The sequence below is a fragment of the Orcinus orca genome, chromosome 1, assembly GCF_937001465.1.
Source record: "Orcinus orca chromosome 1, mOrcOrc1.1, whole genome shotgun sequence".
In the NCBI taxonomy this organism is placed as follows: Eukaryota; Metazoa; Chordata; class Mammalia; order Artiodactyla; family Delphinidae; genus Orcinus; species Orcinus orca.
Window position 1 is genome coordinate 137,572,536 of NC_064559.1, and position 22,341 is coordinate 137,594,876.

The window sequence follows — 22,341 nt, forward strand, 5'->3', positions numbered from 1 at the left end:
TATAAGTTATCCCTGGGACCACACTTTGAGAAACACTGCCGAGGATAATAAAATCCTTGAGGACATTTTTGAATTCCATACAAGTGTCTAGCATGTTTTCTATATAATAAATATTTGGTAGATGTTTATTCAGTTGAGTTGTTGAAGTTGTGTAAAGAAATATGTCATTTAATATTAGGATGAATTTTTGAAGTCAAATTTCTACATCCTTAAAGATACTAGTCTGTACCCTTTGCCTAATTGAACTGGAAGTAGAAAATTAAGTCTTATTTCAGGCTTACAGAGAATGATTGAAAAGTATATTTAAAGATACTCTAAATAGGAAATGTATAATATATATGTTAAAAGTTAGGATTTTTAAAAAAATATCCTGCCATTAGAACTGAAGACCTTGGAAGTTAAGATTATTTTGATAATAATGGTACAGAATTAAATATATGTCAGAGAACATTAAAGGAATTCCAGAATTTCTAAGAACAGCATTAACTACTTTCAGATGCCTTGTCTTATGTAAATAGCCAGAGACCATTTCTGCCTTTTAGTTAGATCCCTTGAAAATAACTGTGATGAAGGAAGGGTTAGTGAATAACAGCAGTGTGCTCTCTAGATGAGATTACTTAAACTTCCTTTTGTTTTCCTTCTGGAATTTAATTCTAGCAATGAGTTCTGCAGAGATAAATGGGGGAAATCACTTAATCTAAGAGTCAGTTGTAAACAGCCTTGCATGTAGTAGAAGATGCCATCATCAGCACTCACCCATCACATTAAGAAATGCATTTCCAGTAAAGTTTTACTATAAATGTTTGTAATATATTTGTGTTTTGATCAGTTTTGTACTAATAATAATTATTCAATCCAGAAGAAATTTTAACATTTAAAGCCTTAAGGTCATAGGTAATAAAATTAAATTTTTAGCTTACATACACATTTTTGTTACAGAGAAGTGTGATTGGGCTATAAGTAAAAGATTTTCAAGCATAAATGTATCAGTATTTAAGATAAAATCCTGTGGAGAATTGGAATGGAAATACAATCAAGGAGAAAAGGAAACTATATAAGATTTCTAACTATTAAGGAAGAATTTGTTCATGCAGTTTTTAAATTGATGATACTGGTACCATTCCCATTTTACTTAGATTCTAGTGAATTTTTATAAGAGTGATGTAACATTTTCATTCTAAACGATCAATATTTACACTACACCATAAATTACGTTCTTTATATCTATTTTAACTTGTGAGTAAAGAAATTAAATGAAATTTCAGATGTCTGTTTTAAAATCTACAAAAGTGTCATTGTTTTCTGAAATTATTTTAGGTTAGATATAAGCAGGAAAGTGTGAAGAACCTGAATAAGTTTTGCCAAATACACGCACAAAAAAACGTTTGCTGCAAGGGTGATTTAAAATCGGGGTTAAATCTAGAGGCTGATGAATGTCTTTATGGAACATAATAAGTATTAATGACACTCTCTTTTTTTTTAATATATATATATATTTAATATATTTATTTGTTTTTGGCTGTGTTGGGTCTTCGTTGCTGTGCACGGGCTTTCTTCGTTGTGGTGTGCAGGCTCCTCGCTGCGGTGGCTTCTCTTGTCACGGAGCACAGGCTCTAGGCACACGGGCTTCAGTAGTTGCAGCATGCAGGCTCAGTAGTTGTGTCTCATGGGCTCTAGAGCTCAGGCTCTGTAGTTGTGGCACGCGGGCTTAGTTGCTCCACGGCACGTGGGATCTTCCCGGACCAGGGCTCGAACCCGTGTCCCCTGCCTTGGCAAGCAGATTCTTAACCACTGTGCCACCAGGGAAGTCCTAATGACACCCTCTTATTGAGTGTCTCCTACTGTATTTTAGGTACTTTGTTAAGCATTTTATATACACTATAATTATGTTACACTGTACATACATTATGCATTATGAATATGTTTAGTTGCACGGAGAGCCCTGACTGCAGCTTTGTAACCACTAACTGGTGAAACCTAGATCCAGACCTAGGCCCACCTGTCTCCAAAGCCTTTGCAATATAGCACATGCCTCTCAGCGCCATAAATGACCACAGTGCACGTTCTTAGATTATGTGGAACCCAGCCCCAGTTCTTTGTTATCCCTCTTTGGGATTATTGATTGTTTTCCAAAGTGAGAATCAAGATCAGGAAGAGTACATGCTCAAAATGGTCTTAACCTTTGGCCACATTTTGGACATAGACTCTAGAACAGCAGAAGCAAGGGATCATTTAAGGACTAGAAAATGTTAGAATCAACCTGAAGAATGTCCACACACATAAAGAAAATATGTAGCACAGGGTGCTAAATACTTTTATCATCTCAGAGATGACACGTCCAGTGATGGAATGGGTTTCATATGTGGCATTCTGCTTGAGGCAGTTTTATGATAAGACTTGTAAACTTAGCTCTAGGGAAGTTTACTCTTAGGTAGCTCTAGGGAAGCTGAAGCTCTACTAGTTGGCAGTAGAGTGAGTTGGGTGAGTGAAGTTTCAGCTGCTGTGAACTTGAGAAATTTAATTTGAGAGGCTGTACTGAAAAATAGATCCAAAGTGATATGATGGTCAAATTCTTAACAGATTATAAAGACTACAATTTCCATAGTAATGATCTCATTTCAAATATGTACTATTTTGATCATTGATTAAGGGAATTATGTAAAATATAAAATGAGAGTTTTCTCTAAAAACTTGGAAAATAAATTTTAACCCTCAACTTAATCCACTAGATTTATCCATTCTAGTTATGTTACATAATAATTTATATCTAACTTTATATACTCTTCAGAGAGAGTAATGACATAATTAATTGAAATTTCTAGGTGATTCAGATACTTCATTTTAGCCAAAGTGCTTCACCTTTTCAAGCAGACCTCTCACTGAAATTTATACGTACCAAAACTGTATGAATTCTATGTGTATTCCCTTATCCTCTACCTTGTATAGGTACTTTCTTCCTAGAAATCCTTCATCTTTTCATCTCTAGTGAATACCTAATAGTTCACCATTGTATTCCCAGTTCCTAGAACAGCATCTGGTACATGGTAGACCTCCCTCAGTAAATATGTGTTGAGCGAGGAATAAGCAAACAAGCAAAGAGTTGAGTGAAGAACTCAAAAGATTGGCTTTACAGTTCTAACTCTGCATCTCCTTGAGCAACCCTGAGTAAGATACTCCTCAGGGCTTCAGTGCCCTCACCTGGAAGACAAAAAAAAGTAGATTAAGTTCTTTGTAACTCTAAAATAATATAATTCTATGGTGTAGTTAATTCATGAACTATTTAACTAACATTTAAGCAAAAGTTTTTCTGAGGAACGTGATCATATTTTCCAAAGTGATATACTTCCTAATAAAGATTGAAAATGTAAGAGTCTGTACTGATCAGACTCCTGCATTTAGTCTAGCACCAGAGGAAGCATATGTTTTGTTAACAAGAGTAAGGCTAATTAAAATTTCCTATGTTAATTAGGAGAAAATCCATGGAGGAGGAGGGATTTTAAGAACCAATTAAGGAGGAGGAGAGCTAGAGTTAGCAAATGAAGTGCCTAGATATTATAGGCACTGTAATATTTGAAAGAACATTTGGAGGTGAATAAGGGACAAGAAAGAAAGTTTATTGAGTATCTACTTAGCTTTAGATTTCTGTCCTGACACTTATCCCAATGAAATGTGATAGTTTGTTTGTTGACTGGCACTCCCAATAAAATGTGGGGTTTATTTCTATGAACTTCCATTACCTAGCAGACTATCTGTAATGGTAGACACTAAATAAATATTTGAGGAATTGATTGATTAATGAAGCTAGGCACTGTTCACATTTTCACATGCATTAATTCTAATGAAGTACATACTATATCTCTACTTTACAAGATAGGAATCTTAGGCTCTGAGAAATTGACTTAGCCCAAAGAAACCAAGCTACAGTTACAAAGCCTGGATTTGGACTCAGGTCTTTTTGGCTTCAAAGTTCATGCTTTTTCTACTAACTAGCCAATCATATAGATCATGAAGATAATCCCTGATAAGTATGTTATTTCCCTGCTAAAGGTGCTAAATTACCTTTGAAGTATAAAGTCTTATTACTAATATCAGTTTGGCAAGTTACACTTTAGAAACATTTTCACCTGTTACATTTAATCTTTACAAGCTAGCTGATGAGTAGATAACCTTTCCATCATTATACTGATGAGGAAAACTGAGTACCCTTGAGGAGTCACAGCTTCTAAGGACCTGTGATAAGATTGGAACCCAAGCCTTCTGGATTTAAAAGTAATTGAGCTTACTAGTGAAGATAAGGAAAGCCTGAACAAATAGCACCTAGAACAAAAGCCTTGTAAGGCCCTCTTTAAAGCATGTTTTAAAATGTGTAATTAGTCACTTTATTTCACTGCATCCCATACCTTTTGTCATCAATAGACGGGATGATCTGCCAGCACATTTCTGACCGTAGAGCTTTCTGAATGGAGGCATGTGTCTGTGCTACCCCCCTCATGACTGGTGCCCCACGTCAAGTATGTGGAGCCCTCGTTTACACATTTACATAAATTACGTAAAAGTCCCAAAACAAAGTGCAGCAAACCACTAATTCAGCTACTGTTATCTTTTTAATATGAAAACTAGAGAAATTAGGTAAGAAAAAATTTAACTTTGACACAATCTACTTCTAATGTGACGTGGACAGTCTGAGTTGCAAAAATTGTCACACAGGAGTATTTGGAGAAATTTTAAATAATACCTTTTACTTGTAAACAGAAGAGTTAAAAAACTCTCTGACCCCTGTACTTAGTTTGGTTTTATATGTTTTAATTTGAATGTATGTATCTTTTTTCTCCTATTCTGGGTCTTCATTAACAATCTGGTTTCTTTCTTCCTTTTCATTTGGATTTTAAAAGCTAGTTTGTTCACTTAATCTGTTCTCTTTCTGCTCTATTAAAATAAGTTTAGTACTTTTAAATTACTTATTTTAAAGGAATTTGATAAGTATGAATCTAAAACATGTAGTTTATAATACATTCAGGAACCTTACTGAATTCAGTTAATACCAAGATGAGCCATACTTTATAAATGTTTAGCTATCGAATAACAGTAAACTGATTTATATTAAGGTTAAGTTTTTTAAACAGCAAGAGATTCAACTGTGTACGTTTGGAATCAGTTAGTTGCACTTTTAACCTAGAAACCTAAGTTAAGAAATAAATACAAATGACTATTAGGAATATTGGTTAAGTGCTGCCTTTGGCAGACAAATATCAAAACTTGTACAATTTTAGAGCTGGAGGGATCTTGATGATCACCTCATCAGATGACCTTATTTTATAGTGGAAAAAATTCTGTGGCCTACGGATTGCTATTAGATTGTTAAATTTGGAGAAAATTCAAATTTAGTTTAAGTATTTTATTAGGGGATAGAAGGGGAGATGATCTAAGGGGTGCCAGTGATCAGGTGGGAAATAGAATGGTTTGTGACTCCTTTTTTTTTTATTATTCTCTGTCTCCTTTTGAGTTATGGGAAGTTAAAAAATAAATCCTAATTTGCTAATGAAGTGCAGAGAAAGAAGTTCAAGAACTTGGCCAGTTTCTTTGAAAGTTAGTAACAGAGCCAAGATTAAAAGCATACCCTTGAGTATCAAGACAACTTTTATTTGTATGATGTCAAACACTGTAAACACCTGTTTAGCCTACTGAGCTATGCTGCCCTTACAATGCCCCTGTGAAGCTGCCTGGAGCAGGGTCAGCTAGTGAGCCTGTGAGAGTAAAGCAAGTGAAATAACACGAGGAAATGTCTGAGAGGGTCCCTAAGGGTAAAATAAAAGACAAATGTTGGTATCTTAATTCTTTCAAACCCAAGTAGTTTGTCTTGTGGTAGCAGAGCCCTTTTACTAATGGGAACACCAGAGTTCCTGAAAATTTCAAAAATAGATGAAGCTGCCCCTTAGGATTCAGTGACTTAATGACTTGCAGAGGAGCTAACACCTAAATGTTTTGGGCAGTGCCAAGCTGGACTCTACACCTTGCCTCAAGATAATGGAAACAAGGAGGATTCAACGTAGTTGTAGCCTCTTGGAAGTAAATGTAATATAAACTAATATAAAATAATAAAAAAATGAAAGTTATATGGAAAGTTGTAAGGCTACGTTTAAAATGCAAAATGCATAAAAAGGCAAATAAGTGTTTCAGTGCTTACATAAGAAGTGCCATTCTTTGTTACTGAAGAAGTTCAGTGACTTTGTCCTGAACTAAAGTTTCTGTAAGAATGCGTTGTTATTTTAGGTAAATACAACTGTAAAACTGTGTTCATGGCTTAAGTAAATGAGCTAACAGTTTCTGTGTTTTATCATTTAGCTCTCATAATAACTCTCTGAAATGATACTGCTGTTATCTCCACTTTCAAGCATGGAAACTAGGAACTAGAGAAGTTAAGTAACTTGTCCAGAATCACAGACCAGTAAGTGATGGAGCCAGGACTTTAACTCGGTGTTAGACTCCAAACCCAAGCAACCACTAAAAGTTACTGCTTCCTTTAACTAAACCCCATGTCCACACAATGTTACCCCATCTGTGTTTAATAGCCTTTCTTTATAAAACAGTTTACATAATTTACTTCTTAATTACTGGCAAATATTAATGGTAGCCTAAGAGTAACCACTCCTAGTAGAAAAAGAAATTCAGAATTTCATATAAAAATTATCTAGTGAAGTCTGACCTGTTTTAAGTGACAGACTGGAAAGCTGAGGCCTTGAAGCTTATTGACACTCAATAGCAATATTGCTGTGATTAGAAGTTTACAACATCTTCGGGTAAACACTAAATAAAATTCAGTGGTTCCCATTAAAACCACACAACATACCAGATTTTCACTGCATTTGAGTGAAATATTTTAAAGTAATTCATTATAAATTCTTACATAAATCTTTACATTCTAAATACTTTGTACAGAGCCTGCATGGCACATAAAATAGGGACCAATTTTATTAATAAAACAAGTGTAATTAATTATAGTTTTAAGATTGAAATAATGTATAACTTATTACATGGTAATTTTTAAGAATCTCTGAATGTTCCTCTGCTGGGATCATATTTTGTATTATATCAGCATTAATATTAGGTTCTGATTACCATGTGGCTTTTGAAGAATTCTTTTTTTTTTTTTTTAATTGTTTCAGCTTTGGAAATCTAGAGAAGCTTAACGAAGATTTAATATTTTAAAAAGAAATAAAATGACTAAAACATTAGGTATATACTGAAAATTATTTACGAAAAAAATGAAATAAGTGTTGATAGAAAACATTCCCTGATTTGGGAAATGTCTCTTAATAGAAGCCTTATGATTCAGTTAAAATGCACAGAAGATAAGTTGCTACAAGTGTTTGTAGGATACCACTTGAAAAGTTCCTATTTGAAAATTCAAGTCTTGCTTTCTCTTAAGAAAAATTTAGTTATATCCACTTTATATTTTACTTTATAAGTTAATTTTATACTTTTATATCTAATTCAGCCTCTCTTTTTTGTATAATCACTGCTAACTTTTTAAAAAACACTGCTTCTTTCAAAGGGAAATAATGTGTAAAAAATGTGATGCATTTAATCCTTGAATGCTGGAAGAACACTTTTAAAGTATTGTAAGCACATCTGTATTATATTACACAGGGAAAAGAATGTATGCACTCTGTGGCCTATGGGCACGAGGGTGGCTGGTTTAGGAAAACTGAATATTTTGCATTTCAAGTTTCTTTTCCACATAAAAAATATTCTGTGATTCTAAAATGAAGAATTTAATTCCAGGAGTGGAGCATGTGGTCAGGCAAACAGGAGTAAAGTTTTGGTTTTACAAGTCCTCTCACTTGTCACCCACTTCTTAAAAAGAAATCAGTTTTTATAATGGGCTCGGCTTTGCACTTTGTTAAGCACTTCTGCTTTCCCTTATTGGAAAAATATTGCACAGGACAGACTTAGAACACAGAGAAATCACTATACCAAGAGTTCTTAGTAAGTGTGCTGCATGTCTGAGTCAGCTGCAAGGTATGGTGCAAATAATTTGTCACTAATTAAGAAATATCAAAGTTTGTATGATTTACTCTTAAAATTACAGCAGATTCAAATGTATCCCGATGGTAACCTCACTCTTGATCACTGACTGGTATTCCAGTGTACTTTCTTGAGTGGAAGGGGAAGGGATGGAGTTCCAGCTGTCAGGCCTGGTATCCCTTGGGATGTATGTTTTGTATGTGAATATCATCTGTCATTGGTGGAGATGGAGAAAAAAAGTTGGAGAACTGCACTACACTGGTGAAGGTGTTCTCTACTTTCTCCTCTTTGTCGTGACATGATAGTCACTTGCCAACACATTCCCTTATGCAGCTCCTAGTGAGCTAGCTGAAATTCCACCCCTTTATTCCTACCTCAGAAAACAAGCAAGGGAGAATGCTAGGGGCATGCAACTTTAATCAACTAAAAAAAAAAAAATTTTTTTAAGTAATGACTTGAGAATTTCATACTTTAAGGAGTATTACCATCTAATTACCTGTGACACATTTACTGGTTATGTCATGATACCATGACAAATGAACTCCATATTTCTTAAATTTTGTGCTTTTACCTCATTCATAAATTCAAACCTGTTTTTTTTAATTTCAAAATAAAGGAAAGCAAAATTTAATTATATGGTAATATATATTTCCAGAAAGTATTTATAATTTAGAATTAAGTTTTTACAAAAGTATTTTGTAGCCATTTTAGCACCATATATTACTAGGAACTATCATGGGATAGTTGTTTGGTTTTCTTTTAAGACTCAAACTAAATGTATTTGAGGAATTTGAATTTTTAGCTAGTCAATATTTTATCCAAGAAAAATTCATGACACATCAAATATAGATATTTTATAAAAGTTAGCCTTTATCCCTTATTGATATGAAAATGAATGACTTGTTCTAGAGCTTTCCTAATGTCAAATTATTTCATATACTTTTGATTTAGCTTTAGGACCTCTATAATAATAGCTCTTTTACCTGATTATTTTGGTAAAGTTACTATATTATAAGGAAATAACTGTTGAATTAATGTCATCACCATTTAAATTTTTTAATGTAAGGGACTCATATTTTATTTACAAGTAATTTCAAATAAAATGGTATTTTTTGGTTTTGCTTTTTTACTATAAGATATTATGAAATGGATCCTGACAAAAGTCTCCTTGACAATTTGAGGAACAAAGTGATCATTGAGTACCCAACATTACATGTGGTATTAAAAGAATACAGTAATGACATGGAAGTTCTTCACCAAGGTAAGTGTAAATTTGTTCCTGTAATGCTTAAATAACTCTAGTGAACTGAAGCAATTACATTATTGTCTTTATATATTTTCCCACTGTACTTACACACCTAACTGAATTTACTCTGTAACTACAGATAATACTGTAAAGAACCATATGATTGAGCTGTTGCTTCTATTCTGTTTCAGAGCATGTAAGCTTTTATCAACTTAAAATGAATGAATCGGTTTGAATGTCTGGCTGTAAAAGGATATACTTCGCCTTTAGGGAGTTTTGTGTGTTTTTGTCTTTTTTTAAGGTAATAGTCTTCAAGTAACAGTCTGCCTATGATCAGATAAATTTACTCCCTAATTAAAACTCTTTAGAGATTCCTAAAATGAGAGATTACAAACATTTTTAGTGTTCTGCCTTATAGAAAAGGGAAATGTTTCAAGGGACATTGTGTTTAAAATTTGGACTGCATTTAGAATAAGCTGGTGCCATTGCCTTGACCCTTTATCTCCTTTTCTTTTAAACCGACTGGTTTTACTTTCTCTGATTTTGTTTCCTTGGCTATATTCCTTGGCATTTTAGTGATTCCTTAAAAGTAGATACTTTCCCCTCTTTGGTGAGTAGTGGAATTGGGAGAATTTATTAAAACCAGAAACGGTATATGTAAAATGTTAGTGTATAAAGTGACTTACCCATATCTGCATTTACTGATTAAGTTAATCATGTTTCAGTATGTAAATTCTAGAGGATGAATAAAATTTTAAAATTACTTCTAAAAAGAGAGAGAGCTACTTACTTAATTCAAAACCATTAGATAGCACTTTCAGCTAAGAGTTATAGGTACAGGACAAGTTTCATTGTAACAAACACCAGAGGGCCATAGAATCCTTGGATTGGATTGAACTCTATTTTTTAAAATATCTTTTGAAATATGTGGTTCAGGTTTTATTGTTATACCATCATTATGGACTGTAATAGGCAGTAACCTTTATTGTAAGGTCTTCTCTGTATGTGTGTATGATAGCTTTTTTTCTTTGTGAAAGTTAATAGGAGAATTACTTTTTTTCCCTAAGTGGCCAAAATTTTGTCAGTGCCACAATGTGAAACCAGATTTTTAATTGGCACACACAAAGTTTCTAATAATCAATTATATGTCTCTAAATCTTTAGGTTAATTCTTTTTTTTTTTTTTTTTAAACATTTAGAATCAATTGATTTTTTTTTGGCTGTGTTGGGTCTTCATTGCTGCGCATGGGCTTTCTCTAGTTGCGGTGAGCGGGGGCTACTCTTCATTGCAGTACGCGGGCTTCTCGTTGTGGCTTCTCTTGTTGCGGAGCACGGGCTCTAGGTGCACAGGCTTCAGTGGTTGTGGCACGTGGGCTCAGTAGTTGTGGCTTGCGGGCGCTAGAGCTCAGGCTCAGTAGTTGTGGAGCACGGGCTTAGTTGCTCCGCGGCATGTGGGATCTTCCCGGGCCAGGGCTCAAACCTGTGTCCCTTGCATTGGCAGACAGATTCTTAACCACTGTGCCACCAGGGAAGCCTAGGTTAATTCTTGACTTTATATTTTTTAAAATTTGAGAACATCCATTTTTATTTTCTCAAATTAAGTTAGAAATTTCAGTTCTAAATGACCAATTTCACTTGTTTTTAAAGCTGTGTAAAACCTTACTTTTTCCTTAATATAATTCACATAGCTCTCTCTCTCTCAATGTTGGTTTCAGGGAAAGTTGTTTAGTAATGTGGGTTACTAGCCAGAGCAAACATTGTCTGTGTAAATAACCACAGCACACACAGTTCCTCTTTCACCTTGTTTAGGAATGCACATTGAAGTAAGGCTTCCTGTCATGAAGCAAAAAGAAAAGGCTACTTTTGTAGTGTACTTGGAACCTTATGAAGTAAAATTTGCTATTTTTTGGTGGGTATACGATGTTTGGCTTATTTACAGGAAGCTCAAGTGACTCGTGCTTTCAGTATAGAAGATCATTTAGGGCTGCTGAAGCAAAGAACCAAAGAGGATCTAGCAGGATTTTAAGGACCATATCAGTGTTGTCACATAAATACACACACTTTAAAAATAATGCCAGGCCTTCCTGTAGATGCTTTTCTTTGTGTAAGCACTTCAAGTTGTCTGTTTCTTTGTACATTCCCACAGCGTTGGATGTTCTGCAGGGTGGTCCCTTAATGCAGGGGGAGGGTTATATAAGAACAGGGCATTTTCTTTGGAAAGCCTTGAAATTCTTTCTCTCTCCAGAGGCAAAAATGTTGGATTTTGATCTTGAGTTCATAGCAAAGGTGTCTCTCTTCTAGTTTGGGAAAAATGTGTTTCTGGACTGGGATTCAGTTGTTTTTCACACTTGATGATTATTATAATGTTTGTTATAAGTCTAGATTGCCATAGTTTATTTTTTCAAAAGTCTGCCTTTTCTGATGGGCAATAGACAAGTTTTGTTTGCTTGCTTTTTGCTTTTTACAGAATGAAAAGGGTTGACTGGAAAAGGTTAAGCAGTTAAGGTAGCCCACTAGGTGTAGAGTGTAGAGAGCTGCTCACCCACCTTGTATCAATCCAGTGGGAGGTGCTCAGAATGGTGTTACTTGTCTCACAGGTCCTTGTTTGCCAAAGTTAGCTAGTAGATTTAAATGACACAATAAAAGCATCCTACATTTCAGTCTAAGGAAAAAAGAATGGAGTTCCATCAAAAGAAGAAAACTGGGCAACTTCAGTAAGCCGCGAAAGGAAAAGGTGTTTCCCAAACTGCAGTGCCAAACAGCACAAAGCCCATTAACTTAAAAATACCAGCAAAATATTTGTCTCCGTTATTCTAATATAACTCAAAATTAGAAAATATCTCTGTCTTTTGAGGAGTCCAACCCAAAAATGATTACTTGAATTAGTGAAAATAGTAGCATAGCAGTTACTTACATATCAGTCTCTTCTTTTTTAACTTTTTTTGATTTTGGCCACTCCATGCAGCTTGTGGGATTTTAGTTCCCTGACCAGGGATCGAACCCGGGCCCTTGGCAGTGAGAGCATGGAGTCCTAACCACTGGACTGCCAGGGAATTCCCACTTCAGTCTCTTCTTGGGCCAATAAATCCTTTCATCCATTCTTCCTCTCTCCTCCCTCACTCCTGCTTACCCCCTCTTTTTCTTCCTTTCTCTTTCAGTGTGTGTGTGTGTGTGTGTGTGTGTGTGTGTGTGTGTGTGTGTGGCAGTGGGATGGGGATGGAGTTTAGGCACAAGAACGCACATGTAAATGCCACAGTGCAATAGGTTCTATCATGGTTTCAGTGCAGAGAAAGCCAGAGGAGAAAACAACTAACTTGTAATATCGTGGAGATACTTGAAGGACTCTGCTAGAGTTTATGAAATTCCACAAGGATCAGGACCATATCTTGGATAGAACCTATTTCAGTACCTTCCTCATAAAAAGGACTCAATGGACACCAGTTTGGTTGCTGGTACAATTGTACATCTAGGTACCATCGGCGTACCCCAAGGAACTTGGCAACTGGAATATGAGGCAAGATCCAAGTTTATGGTTCTGGCATCAGCTCTTATTAGCTGGGTCCTTGGCATTCACTCTGCTTCTCTGAGCTCTATTTTCTTTATCTACACAATGGAGATAAAGGGCTATAAGCCTCAAGCAAAATGATCTCTATTTTAACCTTAACAATTTTCAAAGTGTTTATGTGTTATTTCCTTTTAGCTTCACTATACAGTGAAGTAAGTGGTGCGGTTACCCTGCTTCTCATTTTTCAAATTGAAAAAAGAAACCTAAAATTTGGTGTAACTTACAGTTATATTGATTCAGCATACATGCTACCCTGGCGGGGATAGATATAGGAAAGAAAGGTCCAGTGTCTATCCTCAAGGAACTCTCAGTTTAGTTAGTGAATCATAGTCTTGCTGTAGGCAAGGCAGCTCCTTTAAAGGAGTTCCATTTCTGCTCTGAGTCTTCTTTCCTGTGAAAAGAAGGAGATGGAGATTAGCTAGTCTTCTGTCAGCCCACATTCACTCAACATATACTGACCCTCAATTTTAAGTTTAAAAAAAATCATGGAAAAAATTTATTCCAACCACACTTGGCCAGCCTCTGTGATAATAGTGGTCTATTCAGTGGCAAAAGTATTGGATCCTACCCACACTGAGAAGTGACCATTCCCAAGTCTTCCACAGAGTCAGGAAGGATGTTACCTCACAAAATATAATTGCCACTTTCAGACATCATTTCTCTATTTATTGTGGCCAGAATTGTATATCCCAGCTGCCTGGGACATGACATGGTTTGTCTGTCACCATGAGCGGTGCTGTTGGTATGCATCAGAAGGGAGGAGAGAAGAGGGGAAAACAGAACAGGCTAAACAGAAACAGCATAAACACTTGACTGTATGTTTACTTATTTTTTTCAGTGAAAGGTGAATCTACTAAGAACATTGGCAATTAAAATTGAGCACTTCTTTTGGAGGAAGAACACGAAAATTCCCAGAAAATTGCAGAGGACCTTGTTGGAAGATTTGGGGGTATTGTCGCTTGGTGGTTGGAATTTTTTGTTTCTCTGAAAAATAATTAAACAGTCTTGAAAAAAAAAATTTAATGTATTTTCTAGTCTCTTGAATTGACTCGTAAGGCACAGGCTTTAATATGCTTCATTCTGTAGGCCGAAATTTTTTTTATTTGTTAGTTTGATGCAACACCAAACCCAAGGATCACCTGTGTCAGCCACAAAGTTGGCATTCTCTTTAGTGGAACCTCACTAAACAGAAAGGCCATGTGGCAGACCATCTAGCCACAGGAGGACTGGTCCATCATTTGCCTATTCTTGTCTTTGAGATTATATGTAACTTAACCTCTTGAGACAGCTGGATGAGTCTTTTATACTTGGGTAGCACCCAGTATGATGTCCTTTGTAAAAGGGTGTCTAAATACTATGAACTGCTATTTCTTATATTCATTTCAGAAAATCAGTGGCTCCACATTGTTTGAACCATCAGTGCTCATGAATTTGGCTTTACTTGTTCACACAGTGAGCTGTGTCTTACTATGAATTCTGTGCCTTTCATCCCATTCCCACTCTACTCTTGTCATTACCACACAGGGTGTTGTGATGAGCAGTTTTATGCTGTGTTTTGAAACATCTAGCAATAACTAAAGAAAAAACACTTGGAACTCATCAAAGTGTTACTGGAATGTATGTGTGTATTTATGTATATACATGACTTAATTTATACCTTATGACAGCTCTTTATACATTATGATCTCACATATTAAAATTAAAGTTTCCTAGTTTTATTGGAATTTATACAGTTATGAAATTGCAATATGACTGTAAAAGATTATTACATCTGTATTGCATCTGTGCACTTAATGGTTAAAAAAACAATGACAAAATTGGACATTAGTCAAATTCGTTTTTAGTTTACAATTAGAATAAGTTTTAGACCAAAAGGAAACCAGAGGTATTAAAGAGAATTGGAAAGATTAGAAATATGAAAAGATAATGAGAACATGAGCATAAGAGAAACTTTTAGAACACAGATATATGTAACTTGGTGTACATATATATGAGAAGAGCCTCTAAAGACAATAGTGGCACAAAGACCCTTGGTATAAAAGTGATAGTGGAAATGTGATTCATAGACAGTAAGGCATTGCCATTTGAGAAATATATATACTTCCTAAAGCAGCTTCAGGAATCTTCTCCTCATATAGCAAAAACTTTGTGTAGAATTATGTTTTGCACAGTATTACTGGAGAGACGATGACATGGGAATTCAAAATTTAACAGTGAAGTTTGTCTTCTTGAGACAGGCAAGAAAGAGAATGAATTGAATCAAATGTGTCATAGAATTGTTATTGGGAAAAGTGGGATAAAGAACACAAAAAGAACATGTGATCTGAATATCAGGGTGGAGAGGAATTTCCTGACAGTGAAATCTGTTATGATGTAGTCTCATTTCCAAGAAAAGTGTTGAGTTCCATCCCGTTTAGAATTTAAATTGAAAACTGGACAAAAATCAAAGGATTTATCCTGTACTTTCCCTCCCCCCACCCAGGTGGAAAAAGAAAGGGAAAAACCCCTACATGATCTAATGCATCTTTACCATCCCTATTGTCTAGAATTCTATTAGACTTTAAATTATTATAGTCTATTCCTTAGGAAAGAATTTAACTAGCAGAGTTCCCTTGACATAACTATCAACTCATTTGATTAATATGCACATTTATTCCCACAGGATTTACAATAAACATGTGTTTTAGTGAATAACCATGTCAACTGCTTGGAGGGGGTGAATTGGAATAATTCACTGAGAGCCCTAGAAGTTTGTAGTATTACAACCCAATTTCTTTTTTAGAGGCCTTCACCATTTTGGATTCCTGACAAATTCTGATGCATAAACAAACTCCCTGACCCATGTTAAGTTCAACATCCTGCATTTTGTTCACGAACCACATTTTAAAAGGAGAAAAGTTCCACCTGGCCTTCTTTATCTTTTAAACAATGATTTCAAAGGGAAGGTAGGCCTTTCGTAATTGCTAATGATTACATATGGGATTAATAACCATAAATTTACAGTAAACAAAACTTGCACCTGTTCATATTATAAATAAGAATTAAAGAGAGTTACTAGACTATTTAAGATTCCTAAGTGTAGTTGAGCCAATTTGTTTCTCTGTAGCAAGTGATGGGATTCAGATTTCACAATGTATAGTAAAATGTTAAACACATAACTATGAGGCCAACAATTTCCTTTATACATTTTGTTTAATTTGGTTGGCATATACAGTGTGTTGTACCTGATTTCATATCAGTCATTAAATATTAAGTAAAGATGCCTACTCTGCTTTTATTTAATCATAAATTACTGTATTAAAGTGTGTTGTTTATTTTCAGGTAGATATTGTATACTTTTGATTATTAGCCAATCATCTTTCAATTGCAAGTGTCAGAAACTCAACTCAAACTAGTGTCAGCATGAAGGGCAGTTTACTGGCTCCTACACTGGGAAATTCAGGCATGGTTGGATCCAAAGAACCAAAGAGGCCATCTTTCCAGCCCCCATACTTGACCCTGATTTTTTTTTCCTGGATTGGTTTTCTCTTCCAGGCAAACTTTCTGTTTGGGGATGCCCTCTTTGAGGTGGGAAGCAGTGAGGTGAGGATGGTAGGTGACAGCTGTTGACAGTTTCAGCTTACATCATCATAACCAAAGCTTGGCAGCAAGTTATGTAAAATTAGGAGTAAGAACTTTTATTTTGCCCAGATTGGATCACATTCCATTCCTGAGCTGATGTGGAGTTCCCCCAGAGGAAGGGAAAATTATCAGAAAAGGGGAAGGTGTAGGGAGCAGGTGACGAAAGGTTGTTCCTGAGAATACAAAAGTAACAAACAGATGTACACTGCACACTTACTTGAATTTGAGTAGCAAGACGTTTCTGATTTGAAATAGCATAAGGAGTAAAATTCAAAATTAACCTGCAAACCTTCATTGGCTTTAACTAGAGATTTCAGTTCCTATTTGATGCCACTACTGCTTTGAGTTGCCATTACGGGCTTTTATTTTTTTTTAATGCTTCCCATTTGTGTTAGACATTATGTTGCTACTGGTTTTATCAGATGCACAGAGCACCAATCTGTTTCCATCATGGATTTGGAAATTTCCAGTTTGATGAACATTTGAGAAATACTGATTTTGAAATTAGAGTTGTACTGGAGGACAATGCTTCAAAAAATGAAGACCAGGGCTTCCCTGGTGGTGTAGTGGTTGAGAGTCTGCCTGCCGATGCAGGGGACACAAGTTCGTGCCCCGGTCCGGGAGGATCCCACATGCCGCGGAGCGGCTGGGCCTGTGAGCCATGGCCGCTGAGCCTGCGCGTCCGGAGCCTGTGCTCCGCAACGGGAGAGACCACAACAGTGAGAGGCCCGCGTGCTGCAAAAAAAAAAAAAAAAAAAAAAGACTATTTAAATAAAAATAGACCCTTAAATAAACCTTTGGGGATCTGTACTTCATTACAAAGTATTTTCTTTCAACTTTGGTCAACTGGAAGCTATGTAAAGTATCTGTGCATATGTTTTTTAAAATGAACTAAAATGTAAACATTTTCCATATTGGAGTGTGGTGGGCTGCACTCATTTTGAACTTCGTAACCGAATGCATCCTTTAGCCTTTGATGAGCTACTACACAGCTCTGCTGTTGCCGGTTTTATTTTCTTACTGAATAAAGTACCAAATGCTTACTCTTCATGACTTGGCCCCAAGCTAATATTGCAGCCATTTCTTTCTTTCATCTCCACCCTTTACTTCAGTATTGTAAAACAACAAAAAGGTTACCATATATACGTCCCAGCCTTTTTCCCCCTGAAGTGCCTTTCTCCTTGTTCATATTCTCCACGTGAGCATACTCTCCCTCTCCTTTGAGACCCAGCTTGACCAGTAATTGCTATGATCCTCCCATGTAGAACCCATAGTTATGTTCACACTGCGTGTATCTCCTGATTGGCTGATGCTAATACTATACTGTTATTAGGACGGTTATTAGGACGGTGGTCTGTGGAATGCAATATTGAAGGGTTGCTGATGTTGACTTGTGCCACCAGAATCAGCCACTAAGCCCACATATGCACAAGCAATGAATGACAGGTACATCATGACTGTGGCCTGGCCACTAGCCTTTTTAAGACCCTAAAGATATCAAGAATGTTAAAATGTGAGCTCTAGAGTCAATAAAATACAGTACCATCATCCCCATTTTATGTGGGAAAGGAAATTAAGGTCCAAACCAGGTGGGTCACATGTAAGTAACTAGGCGAGCCATGATTTAAACCACGGCAAGCGGGCTTCAGAGGTCATTTCCTTAACCATTAGGCTAATTGGCCTCCTAGGTGGGCTCTGCCCAGGTCACCAAGCCATCCTGAAGTCATCCTATGTTTCATGATAATTTAGAGAGAATATTACAGTTTACTGCCACTTAAAAATGGATAATTATTTTAATCGGCTACTTTAATGAATTTTTTGAAAAAGTAGGACAGTTTTTTCATGGTTTGTGAAGCCGCTTTTCTTGGAGGTTTCTCTTTGTTGATGGACAGCAGGCTATTTCTTCTAGCATGTTTAGTTCTTCTCTTGAGTCTTTCATCCATGTTACTCACATATTTTGCTGGTTTGGGTATAAAGACTTCAATCACTTCGGTTAGTTTGAAACCAGCTGTTAATGCTAGCACCAGTTTCTTTCAGTGGATTCCAACATAATAGCATCAAGTCTGTTTCATTGTGCATTATGAATTGTGCGCTGCTAAGTTAAACACTGCTCAAAGCTGTTACAGCAGACCTCAGGGAACATGGCTGTCCAGGACTATATTGTGAAGGGGACCCATGTGGAAAGGACATAAGGACACAAAGATAGCTGTTAATGATTGTCGAGTTGACCTTATGTTGAGCTGCGGAAGGAACATATTCTTGGTACAGTGGTGAATCCAACTGAGAGCTGCCGGGCATTGCCTCTGGACAGGACAGGCTTGGGGGAGCTAGGACAATCGTGGGAGAGGACGTATAATCTCAGAACCTGTAGGAAATCTTGGGAATGGCTTCAGAAGTGGAAATGGGATGGTTGGAGAAAATCCATGAAAAGACAAATGAAAGGCATTGTAAACAGTGAAATGTGAGTCTTAAATCTTAATTTCATGGAAGCAGGTGCTCTGAACTGTATAACCAAGGAGAAGTAAACTAAGCCTCGTGATTTTTAAAAGGGAAATGTCCATCCCCCTCAGGTGTAGGTAATGAAGGGACTATCAAATAATGGTTTCACTTTTTATTTCAGAAAAGTTTTCCTTCTCCCAGGTTTCTGCTAAGCACTCTAGGTTATTTTTACTGTGAGGAGAGATTGTCACACATCACCTCTTGGTATCATGCTTTCTTTTGGCTCCTGAACAGTTGATTCTAGTTTAAGTCCATATGGTATGAATCTGTGGTGCAAAGACAGTCCTAAAGCCCAGTAACTTCTTATTTTTCCTAGAGCAGAGTCTGATCTCTGTGTTTTGAAGTTTCAGTGGTCGGTTAACCAGATGCTGTGATGCTGTGCTTTGGAGCTTCTGCCAACATAGAAGAGACAGCAAGTTTTTCCATGTTCCTGACGGATTGGAAGGTGTTTTTTCAAATTACCTTCTTCAGATCTCTCCCTGGAAAGGTTGGTCAGTTGTTCAGCCAGCACCCTTGGCCTACGCAGCAAGTGCAGCTTAGAAGCCTGTAAATAGTTTCTGCAGCATTTGGACCCTCACAAACAAATCTTCTATGCATTGGAAATGGAAAAACTTGAGGTGGCCAGGAAAGCCAAGTGAGAGCAGGCATCCAATCTTCCAGGTAATGAATTCATGCAACTCGGTAAGAAGGAAGCTACTGTTTGTGGCTGACCTGTGTGGACAGTCGAAGGGAGAGTATGATCCAGATGTTCTTTTCTCACTTTCCTGAATGCCAAGGAGACGAGTTGTGAGGTTTGGTTTGATTTTTTTCTTTCCTAAGCAATCAACTCCTCCTTTCCCCTACCAAACATGTGTACCCCTTAGAAGTGAGAAGAAAAGCAAGTTATTTCTTCGCCCATCAAAAAATACTTTATTTGAAATCCTGTAACTTAGTCTACCCAAAAGTACTTTATAATATTTTGTAATCTCCTATAGTCTTGTTTAGTATTTCTCCAAAGGGTAGTAATGAATCTGTAAAGCTTAGGCCAAGTGATGGTACAAGTATAAATTATATTGAAGGGTATGGTAAAAATCTGCTGTTTGCTACTCAACATGCATCCCCCTTCTTGTAACCCTACTTGAGTTCCTTTGGGAAACTACCAGCTCCTTCCTGTTCACAGCCATCTGGTTTGGATGGGATTAAGCCCAACCCTAGCTCCAGGGTGGGTTTTCATCAGGCTCAACAGATCAGAGTATCCCACTCCTGTGATCTTGTGTTTGGTTCAGAACTGTGCAGGTGACCTAAACTGGTACAATCTGAGGGACCTACAGGACAGGCAGATAGACTCTGTCCTGCTATAAAGATGTAAGGTTAAAGGTGGGTTAGCCTGTTTTTCTACTGTAAGGGGAGCCTGCCTGAGACTGGTGACAACTCAGAGGAGGCTGATTGGGTTTAGATTAAGCCAAGCCCATTTATCCCTCTGGAGTGTTCAGTTATATTAGCCAATACGTCCTTTTTTTTTTTTTTTCTTAATCAAGTTTGTGTAAGTTAGATTTTCTGTCAACTGTGTCAGAATTTGACACCAGGAAATGAAGGGTGGCAAGTTACAGCCCCTGGATTATAAAATTGGATGAATCAAGATAGGAAACCCTCTGTATCCTAGGCTAGGGTGTTAGTAAGGATTAGATTGGTCTGTAAAAGGAAAAATAATCTTAACTGGCCCTTTAAGGACAGTTTCTAGAAGTTGCACACAGCACTTCTGTTGACATCCCATATGCAGAACTTGGCCATGTAGCCACATCTGCTTTCGAGGGAATGGGAAGAAGTCTTTTTTCAGGTTGGCAATGTGCCTAATTAAAAAATATGGCTCTTCTTACTAAGGAGGAGGATTAAGTGGGTATTGGGACAAGTAACAGTCTTTAACACAGCTGGTCATTGGCAATTCTTGTGGTACTGTAACAGTGGGTTACTCCATTGGCTAATGTATACTGGGACCTTCAGCCCATATGTCTCCCTGGGCTGCAGCATTAAGGGACTTGGACAGAAAGTTTAGGTTGTAGGAACGTATTGGTTACAGGTTGAAGCCCTTGTAAATTTTTACAAGAAAAAGAGGTTTTCTTTGAAGCATATGCCTCTGAAAACAAGAAGGAATGAAATAGGGCTTTGCTACAAGAAACAATTTCTGCCTGTGACCTTCAATCCAAGTCAACTGAGTGCAGCCGTCTGGATCCTTGACTGAATGGAAAAGCCAGATTCCTGCATAAAGTTAAGTTAGTTTGAGCAAAAGAAGGAAGAAGGGAAAAGTACAATAAAGAAAGATTATGACCTAGAATAAGTGTGATCTCCCAGGCCTCTTCTAGAATCCTCTTGTTATAACCCCCCTCAACCTGTCAAAAGGGACATCCATGCCTCTTGAAAAGATGCAGCTGGTGTGCAGCTTTCCAGCAAAGGGAGAGTAGCTGTTCCTCCCTTCTCCAGGTCATTGCATTGTATTGTCCCCAAAAAGAGGCCAGTATAGATGCAGAAGCCATTAATTTACAGCCTTCCCAAACCTGTGTTCTAAATGAAGGTATCAATCAGCTAGATCTCTACTTTTATTACTAACCCATGGAATTGACCAGTGTATTATCAGCATTCTCCAGGAAAACAGAACCAATAGAAGGTATACATGTAGAGAGAGAAATAGATTTGTCAGGAATTGGCCCATGTGATTATGGAGTCTGGCAAGTCCCAAGATCTGCAGGGTGAGTGCTCGAACTGAGACCCAGAAGAGCAGGTGTTTCAGTCTGAGTCTGAAGGAATGTCCCAGTTCAAAGGTGGTCAGGCAAGAGGAATTCTCTCTTACTCAGGGGATGGTCAGCCATTTGGTTCTATTCAGGCCTTCAACTGATTGGATGAGGCCCACCCACATCAGGGAGAGCAGTCTGCTTTACTCAGTCTTCTGATTTAAATGTTAATCTCATTCCAAAATATCCTTACAGAAACATCCAGAATAATGTTTTACCAAATATCTGGGTACCCCGTAGCCCAGTCTAGTTGATACATAAAATTAACCATCACAACCAGAAGCACATAGATGGGAGCCAACTGAAGTCATGAGGGATTTATACTACAGAGGAACCTTCAACTGACGAAAAATACTCCACAGTTGCCCAACCCTGAAAGCAGTCCTTGGGACCCCTTCCTCCACCAAATATACATTCCCATTTATACCAAAGAGTAACGGCATTTAAAGCTGTCCCGTCCTATGAAGAGGCTCTTGCGCAGAAATAATAAACAAGGGGGATCCTCTTGGAGAGTGAAACTGAGGCAGCCCCAGACCTCCACTTCACTGCAAGATAGAGGAGTCTGCCATTTCTGTCCAAAAAGGTTGTAATATGTGTGAGGACTGATAGCCACTGGATGTT

At 37.1% G+C, this 22,341-nt stretch overlaps 1 protein-coding gene across 2 annotated transcripts in view; it reads left to right on the forward strand.

The window, feature by feature from the left end:
• The window catches only part of ZNHIT6 (zinc finger HIT-type containing 6), a 58,336-nt gene extending 40,830 nt beyond the window's left edge, over window positions 1-17,506 (forward strand). The window contains exons 9-10 of one of the 2 annotated variants that reach the window (XR_004484383.2): window positions 6,343-6,445; window positions 9,162-9,286. Coding sequence is in view for 1 of the 2 variants with exons in the window: in XM_004262979.3 (XP_004263027.1) it covers window positions 9,162-9,286; window positions 13,674-13,708 (160 nt within the window). In the remaining variant the exon portion in view is untranslated. Of the gene's footprint in view, window positions 1-6,342; window positions 6,446-9,161; window positions 9,287-13,673 lie in introns of those variants that run through there. The other variant, XM_004262979.3, reaches the window with a different exon arrangement.
• The last annotated feature ends 4,835 nt before the right edge of the window (window positions 17,507-22,341 follow it).